At 33.8% G+C, this 9,790-nt stretch overlaps 1 protein-coding gene across 1 annotated transcript in view; it reads right to left on the minus strand.

The window, feature by feature from the left end:
* LOC106475250 (N-acetylneuraminate 9-O-acetyltransferase-like) overlaps window positions 1–7,613 on the minus strand; it is a gene marked incomplete at its 3' end in the record, with an annotated part of 27,727 nt that extends 20,114 nt beyond the window's left edge. Inside the window, exon 1 of the mRNA XM_022379409.1 lies at window positions 7,428–7,613. Within this exon, the coding sequence (XP_022235117.1) occupies window positions 7,428–7,607 (180 nt within the window). The remainder of the gene's footprint in view (window positions 1–7,427) is intronic.
* Window positions 7,614–9,790: the final 2,177 nt, after the last annotated feature.

The following is a 9,790-nucleotide window of genomic DNA, read 5'->3' on the forward strand; positions in this document are numbered from 1 at the left end:
ATAACCTGAGTACTTTTGAAAGATGGACCTTTCTTCTTATTAGTTAATTAATGAGCCTAACAATTAATCAATTATCATAATCCACTAATCTCTCAGCTCTAAAGGCAATATATATGAGTATATGTAAGTCTGTACAAAAATGTCACTTGACCACAATATACTTTATAAAAAAAAACTTTTAATACTCATTTAGGAGGTTCTAGAGGTTATGCAAATGAAATCTGGTAACTGTAAGATAAAAAAAAAGTATTTTTATACTTAACATGAAAATCACCATGCACTTGAACAACTCAGAGTTTTAATGCAAATAACTATAATAAATAATGAATTTTTGGCACAAAAATTAGAAAAAAATAAAATGTTTTATTTTTATGAACCTCTAAAATTTCCCACAATTTCATCCACTTTTTTATTTTTAGAACAAAATTTGACAAGTTACATAACTACAATATAAGTAGGTCAAGGTTAAAGTGATAACCCATTCATTACAAGACCAATTTTGTCATGCCCTGAGGGAAAAATTGCACCAGTGAATTGATATAATTCTAAAAATGTTATTTTAATTTGTATTTCAGATTCAAATTTTAAGTAATACTATATTAACTTTTTCCTCAACATTACTTTATTCAATGAAGTTTAAAGAAGGATTTAACAAAAAATTCAAAATATGTTTTTGACTGTAAAAAAAGCAACCTCCAAGTTTAAAAGATTATTTTTTTAGTTATAATTTTCCTACACTGAAAATATATTACCAATAGGTACTTACCTCCACTCATATAAATAGTTATTCTTGTTCAGTGCTGCCCTCTATATGTACAAAAAGGTTTTACGCATGCCACAAGCCTTTTCTCTCTTTTTCATTAGAATTGACTGATTCCAGTGTGTACGTCTCATGCAAATCATCATGCATCAACTCTCTACCAATAAGAGTCCAACATACTCTATTCAATTCTACCGAACTATCACTTCGAGTTTTGGCAGAACATGAAAGCAATGGTTTTCAGTGGGGAGGAAGGGAGGGAAGTGTGAGTAGGGAAGAACCTGTCAGAAATACATTTTCAGTGTAGGCAAATTATAACTTCTGACACGGTACATTACCTCCTCTCACATAAATAGCTAGAATTCCACACTGAATAGGTGGAGGGACTGGTGCAAGGGAGAGAAAGAAGCATCCAGAGGACACTCCCTAAGATGAAACAGTTAGATTCTAAGATCTCATGTGGGGAACCACACCACTTCTGAACCAGGCATACTCTTTGCCCATCATAGAAAAATGTCGCATATATGGGCATAAAACAAAGGAGTACATCCAATTGGGAGAGAACTATGACCAGAAAGTGATCCAAACCATGCAATATTTAAGAACTTCAATCCCAGAAATTATAAAAGTGGGTAAAATGAAAAGTATGTGCCCTTAGGTGTAGAAAGGCTATGGCGAGACAGACCGTACATGGCAAGTCATCAACATCCAAAACCCATGCTGCTGGGAACAGACATGCACGCAAGGATAGGATGAAGATCATACCACCAGCAAGATGACTGCAATCCAGGCTAACCGACATCTATGTGAGGATAGGAAAGAGTGTCATACCGTCTTCACCTCAAGTTCACAAGACTGGAGGGATTCTGGTATCTCCCAAATCATGACAAATTGATGGATCAATCTGGGAACCTGACATCCAATATTGAAAAGATGTCTACATAACGTAAACAATTTCCTTCAAAAGTGAAATTGACCAAAACCACCCCAAGGTCATTAACATCCTCGAAATAAGAAACATCGAGGGATATGAAAAAGGAAAGCATAAGAATCCGCAATTACCTCCACCGTGACCCACAACACTGAAGGAGTATAAATGAGGGAGGAATATAGACATCTGTAATAGATGTGTGAGAACTTATGTTGATTGGTTCTACTCTAAATCCAAAACCTGGCCACTGGGAACTGACATCCACATAGGGGTAGGATGAGGAATCAAAATTGAAGGGGTGAACAGCAATTTTGACATCTCACTCCCATTTGTTTTTATGTTTCATACTGGAGAATATCACATCACCTACACCAACAGAACACTACCACCCTACTCTAAACTAAATGGTTTTATAGTCATTTTTACATTTTGTTTGTATTTCATTACCCCATTTAGGAGGATGCCTCCATAGTCCACCACCCCAGCAGCTCGGAATTGGAAAATGGTAAGGACTCTCAAACTCCACTAGAAGAAAAGAGGGGGGTAAACCTCAATGGAGAGTCCAGAGGAATGATAACACCTGAGACAGTGTAATGGGTGACCACAAAAGTTATAATTTTCCTATAATGAAATGTATTTTCGATATGTACTTCCCTCTTCTCACAAGATTAGCTTTTCCCATTTTGTCTGCCCTCTATATGCAAACTTTTTTTATAATGCTTGCCACAAGCCTTTCACACCACCCTCTTGGAAACAAAGATTCCAACATGTCTCTCATGTAAATCATCATGCATCATCCTCCATCAAAAGGAGAGTACTACTAACACATGACGCATGTGACTCCCTCTATGTGCCACTACCAAACCATCACTTTGAAGTGTCAGATGATGTAAGCACCGGAAGATTGTGGGGAGGAAGGTGGGGAATGTGAGAGGAGGGAACTACCTATTGGAAATACATTTTCAATATAGACAAATTATAACTTCCAATACGGTACTTTCCTCCTCTCACGAGATTAGCTAGAATCCCACACTGAAGAGGAGGAGGGACTAGTGTGAGGGAAGAACGGATACCCCCCCAAAGCATCCAAAGGATAGTTTTGTAAATGAGAAAAACAGATCAAATGATCTGAGGAGGGGCACTGCACCACTTCTGAATCAGGGATCCCCTCACCATGAACAGCTGGGAACAAACATGGGGGAAAAGAAAGGGAGCACATGCGAGTTGGAGAGGATAAGTCAGGAAAGTGATCCCAACCAGATAAGTATAACAAACGCAATCCTAGAGAAGTAAAATGGGTAATGTAGGATACGTCCCATGTTGTAGAATGGCTAGGGTGCAGCAGACCATACTCGGTAAGTGAACTACATCTAAAACCTCCTTGTTGGATAACGACATCTGCGCGAGGGTAGGATAGGATCATACTGGCTTTACCTCAAACCCCAAAATTGTGGATGTGAAGAAAACAATCAATACAGAGCATGACACAGGATCAGCATTGAGCCAGGGATCTCGGAATGTGTCATCCAGTATTTGAGGGAAGTCCATTGCAAAAATCAGATTTTTTTAGTGATGTATATTTACTAAAGACTTGTCTGTAAATATACATACAACATTGCTTTTACTAGGCCAAGTGCAAAGTGATTTCCACATTAAAATCAAAATTACTTTTATTCATCTCAAAAATCTTAAATTTCATTTGCTTAATGTCTAAAACCTACTAAATACATTTCAAATGTTTTTTCAATAACATTTTTTATATTTTATCTTTTTCTATTCTATCTTTATGTAAGGTTGGTCAATTTGACCAACTTGTAACCACCAAAAAACAAATAAAAATGGAAATAAATCTAAATTACCCTTTTTTCTTACTAGAATGACTTCCAATTGCAACAATAAACTACATTTGTTTATCCCAAATAGTTCTAAACCTGTAACAGTATACATCTATTGTTACTTACATTTTACCGTTTATTGCCCTTTGACCCATGTCTAACTACTATTCACACCATTTATAAGTTGTAAATCACTTGGCAAATGTGCAGCTAATGTTTTGCTATCGATTTACATTATGCATGAGCAACTTGCAAGCATACCTCATGAAAAATTTATTTTATATTATTAGTATTCTTTATTTCACCTAATCTAGCCTTAACTAACTTAAAAAGTTTCTCATGTTTACAATTTAGTTACTTTTACAATAATAAATAAAGAATACACAAAAAAAATGCAGTGCTTGCTTGGTTTTTTTTTTGTTGACTGTTAATGATACTAAACCCTACTTTTTTTATAGTAATGGTGGTACTGCACTAAATATTTATTTTATTTAGTTAAGTAATGCACTAAAGAACATAACTACCACAATTTTTCTGGCTTTCTAACTATGCAACAAGAACCATTAAAAATTCATCTAAGATTGTCAATGTGTTTCCCGTAGAATAATGCTTGAACTGAAAGCAAAATTGACAATTTTTTACAGAAAATAAAGCAATATAATATGTCATTTGATAAATGAAAACCTTGGCTTTCTATTGATTATAAGTAATATAGGAATAAATCTCACAGAGAACTATTAGCAATTCCTTAAAGAGATGATGTTACAGGTGGGCATGGCAGGAGGGGTCTGACTGTATTTCATGGCTCTGTAACTATATAAGATTGAAGGTTATACAAATTATACTTTGCCTGGGCAATGACGATACTACAATAAGTAATTTACGTTAACTTTCATACTTCTTGAAGGGATGGTACATAAATTAAAGAAGAGGAGATGCCTGAGGAGAAAATGGGAAATTCACGATTTTTAACATTGCCTTATAAGACTAAGATCTTACAAAAATGTACATAATATTACAATATGAATTATTATCTAAGTTTTTATGCTATATTTGCTGGTATACCATAAAAAAAGTAATTAAATTTTGAATGTAACTCACTAAAACCACATGACACGTACAGAAAAAGATGCCCATGGAGAAAGGGTTAAACAAATTTATTATCATCACATCAAAACATAACTAATAATCTAAATATAAATATTATATGTTTTAATTTCTTAATTTTATAATGAAATATTTAAAAAATCCTCAATCTTCCCTAATAGGACATTTTCTCTCTTTCCTCCATCTTGCAACTGGCTTTTGGCACAGTTACATTCAAAATTTAATCAACCTAGTGTATTACCAATTTATGAATAAACTTAACATCCAAACATAGTTAATAAATCAAATTGTAATAAAATATAAGTTTTAAGTTCTTAATTTTATAATGAAATATTTTAAAAATCCTCAGTTTCCAGTAGTATGAGAATCTTGACATCTAATTTATTTAACACCCTTCCAAGAAGTACAGAATTTATTGTAAATTACTCCTCATAATATAGCTATTATTCAGGCCAAATATAATTTTCATATTTGGTTTCATGTTAGGTATACAAGTACTCTTTTTTTATCTTACAATTTTCATATTTCACTTTCATAATCTCTAGAATCTCCTAAATGAACATCAAAAGTGATTTAAGGTATATGTTTATATTTTTCTCTACAACATCACTAAATATAGCTATTATCATCAACTTACAGTGTAATGAAATGTTAACAATTAACATACCTTTTATCTCTTCATTGAATAATCTTAAAATATCTTCTTTGGCTCATGTGCATAATTTCACAACTTTATATTTTCACTAATATTTAATGTTTATTTTCATTTCATTTTCTTTATCTTTATTTATGTCGAAACACATCAACAGGTGCCTGTGGGCAATAGATCATTAACACAAACAGAGATGGTTTAGCTCCTGACAAAATGATGGTTGCACTTGCAAACTTTATGAAAGCTGGTTGAGCTAGGCAAAGCATAGAATAAACTTAAAAAATCATTAATCTTTTTGATTATGACTTTTCAAACACAAATAATACATAATTAACTAAAACATAAAAGTAAACCCTAAATGCAATTTAACTACGTATCAAACTGATATGTATAAGGTGAGAAAAACAGCAAAAAGCTAGAAACAATAATGTTGAACAATATACTCTGGAACTGTATGCCTATTTAGTCAACAATATACAATGTTGAACTGTATGCCTATGTAGTCAACAATATACAATGTTGAACTGTATTCCTATGTAGTCAACAATATACAATGTTGAACTGTATTCCTATGTAGTCAACAATATACAATGTTGAACTGTATGCCTATGTAGTCAACAATATACAATGTTAAACTGTATGCCTATGTAGTCAACAATATACAATGTTAAACTGTATGCCTATGTAGTCAACAATATACTCTGGAACTGTATGCCTATGTAGTCAACAATATACAATGCTGAACCGTATATGCCTATGTAGTCAACAATATACAATGTTGAACTGTATTCCTATGTAGTCAACAATATACAATGTTGAACTGTATGCCTATGTAGTCAACAATATACAATGTTAAACTGTATGCCTACGTAGTCAACATTAACATCGCAGTAGGTAGAAGATAATTTACAGGAAAGATTCTGCAAAATCTTCTCTTTCTATTGGTTATAAATATGCCATTCAATTTCAAACCGTTGCTTGGTAACACAGTTTTTACTCTGCAAGTGGGAATAGCTTATCTCAAACTGAGGAACTTTTACAATGATTTGCTTTGGGACAAAAGTTCTCGGAAAGTACTTAAATTATTTGTAAACAAGCTAAATAGGGTGTACTTTGACCATGTGAACAGAAACATCTAAATTATACACACAGCAGTTTCTTCCATACCAGCTCTTAAAGTTAATAATTGTAACCACAGTGGCACCCACACAAAAAAACTGCAGTTTTAATTATTGTTTTAGAGGTTTCTTTTGAAATAAAGGAATAAAATCTGAGATAATAAAACTCTGAATGATAATGTACTTGATAAAAAATAATTTAATTAAAATACATTGACAGTAAAGTGGTTTGATTGAATGTAACTCAGTAACATGCACAGAAATGGTTTTAAAAATGGTGTCATCATTGTAGGGTTAAGGGAAATCAGTGCACCTGAGAATATCACTATCTCACTTTATAAAAAACAACTCTTTCGAAATACATTTGAATTTTTTAATTAAAGATAATTACATCTTGAGAGGAGAGGTTGTGTATGTTTTTTATGTTCTTAATAATTTTTCATATAGCTTGTGAATTAATGTTTAATCTATTGAAAGAGTATCTGATATTCAGTTTAAGGCACATTTTTAACAACATATATGATTTTCATATTGTTTGTTGAGCATCTATTTTCAGATACATTACTACTGTAAACCAGTAACTCTTAGAGTTATATTTTACAGCCATACAGTTTTCACAGATATAAAAACCTCTTCAGATTGTTGCAATTCTTATTACTACTGCAAACCAGTAACTCTTAGAGTTATAGTAAGTTAAGAATTGCAACAATCTGAAGAGGTTTTTATATCTGTGAAAACTGTATGGCTGTAAAATAGCAACACAACACAAACATCTTGAAAGTTGTAGTAAAGCAGAGAAAATCGATTTGGAGAATGAATGAACATTTAATATAAAACTCCACATTTTTATATTATTTATACTGTCTAAAACTTCAGATGTTAAACTATTTTGAATATTTTATTGAGATTTTATAAGATTGCTGTAACTTGTGCATGTACATGAAACAAAAATTATACTGGATGGCACATCCAAACAGAAAACAAAAATAAAATAAAGTGAAAAAAATTAATGCATTATACACACCAAATTCCATCTGAGATCAGGATCTGAGAAATGAAGGTCTTTATGTGCAGACTCATCTTCTTTCTCTTCCTTCGTCCTGACAGTGTCAACAAGTTTGTAGTAAATGTGCCGCAATCTTGAGTCACCAATAAATACTATGTGATTTTTTCCTCCCCAGTAGGCTATATATCTCATACACATTCTTGTATCACTACAATACAGGAAAAACACACAATAAAACTTTTTGTCTATCCTGGATTCTAAATAGATTCAAGATGTTTTCTTATACTTTAAATGTAAAGCAACAGTAAAAACACTGTTTGCTTTATGAAAATTATATACATGTGTGATATATAAATATACAATGCATTTCTATCTCATTGTACCTTAATAGTTTATATTTTGAATTTATCCTTTATTCTAATATATATGTGCAGATTTCACATAACACATGGCTAAGAAAGCATTAAGTTTATCTCATTTTAGTTGCCTTTTTTCAAGAATATTGATAGCAATGTCCTTCAGTGGTAAAACAGGTGGTGTTTCGGAGTTATAGCCTAACCTACGTATAAATGAGAATTATCAGCCACGTGGATAGCACTAGTCTTTCTAAGTAAATACAACGTTTCTTACAAAGCAAGGAACCTTACATTTAGACAGTCTTTCACATGATCTTGAGGAGTAAGTAGTCTGAAGGAAGATCCACTTAAAATGACAATCCAACATTCAAAGCAAGCACACACACACACACACCGAGTTTGTGTCTAGTGTTTTAATAAAGATTGTTCATTTCATATCTTAATTTATGCTAATTTCTTTATTTCATTCTCACAACCCAGTTACTCAGCTTCAGTATTATTATTATTTAATACGTATCCTGATAGAATCTTCCATTATTCTGTTTGAGCTTACTTGAATAAATCAGTCAGTGGATAGGAAGGAAAATTTTAGTGTCATAAATACAGGACAACTTACTGTGGAGTTTGTTGAAGTGTGTACTGCCATTTATTTGAACTCTTGTGTTTTAAGTTTAAAAGGGCATTGTATTAATGGAAATGGAATTTTACACAGCTTGAAGGACTTATGACAAAGATTGAGAGTCAGTCACTGAAGGAAGATGGTTGTATAAGAGTTGTTTAGTCAGGGAAAAGTCCTTTCCTGAATGTCAGATTTCAATGCCAATACAGCCAATGACTCAGTACAGAGAACTGCTTATATCTGATGTACCCATAATAGCTGTTCATATTCTTCCGCTGAGGAGCAATCTCTGTGCAAGGGAAACATGGATGACCAAGGGTTGTAGAGATTATATGGTTTTTTGTGGGTCTGAGACCAATTAAAGTGGTCTGTATAAGATTACCAGACCTTCGCCAACCAGAAAAAAACAAACCCTAGCTCCAGCCAAAGCTAGCAAAGAATATCAGAAAGAAATTGATAGTACCTTTGTTGGATGACATATTCCAACACAAGCTACCTTATCAGCAAGTGAGATGATGACGATTGAATGGTGAAGTGAGTTTACTGAGGGTCAGTGTGAGCCTCTTTGAGCTGGTAAGAATAGTGTCAAAACAGCCTGGTGGTAAACAGAGCAAACCATCAGAGAGAAACTGATGGTACCATTGGTGGATGACATGCCAACACAAGCTACCTCATCGGCGGGTGAAACTATGGGCACTTAAGACAGATGGAACTGTAAGACAGTCATTCCCGAGACCAAATGGGGTGGTCTTTATTGGACTCCTAGGCTTTCAACAACCATATTTTATCCCTTAACACAAGCTACCAAAACAACTTGGCAAAACTCAACCCTAGGTAGGTGGACCATGGAGAAGTGGTGAACTTCTTTCAGCTAGTAGGTATAGTGCCAAAACAACCTGGTGGAAAACCCAGCAATCAGAAAACCAAAATGAGCTACCTCATCAATAGATGAGACAGTGGGCACCAGTGGATGATATATGCCAATATGGAATAATAAGTGGACACTGAGCAGTGGTAAGTCTCTGTAAGCCAGTAAGTATAGTGCAAAAACAACCTGACTGAGAAGGACCCAGAAACTAGCCTGGGTGCTCCTTGCCTTGCAGCAAGGTAAAATATGACCAGCACAGATTGAAGAATTTAGCATGGATGCAAATAACCTATGTTATGAGCAGTTAAGTGTTGTACTATTGTTATCAACTACCAAGCAGTGGCTCTCAGTATGTGTTACAGCTTGTGGACCTCAGAGTTTTGAAGCACAAGATTCTCCAGTATTCGCATGACACAAAGAATGGAGAACACCAAGGTGTTACACATATTTGTGCCCACATTCAACAGTGATTCTTTGGGCTGCATTCGAGTCAAAACATTCAAGGCTAGTGTTAACACTGTATGCTGTGTGCCACTCA

The sequence above is a fragment of the Limulus polyphemus genome, unplaced genomic scaffold, assembly GCF_000517525.1.
Source record: "Limulus polyphemus unplaced genomic scaffold, Limulus_polyphemus-2.1.2 Scaffold8289, whole genome shotgun sequence".
Lineage (NCBI taxonomy): Eukaryota > Metazoa > Arthropoda > Merostomata > Xiphosura > Limulidae > Limulus > Limulus polyphemus.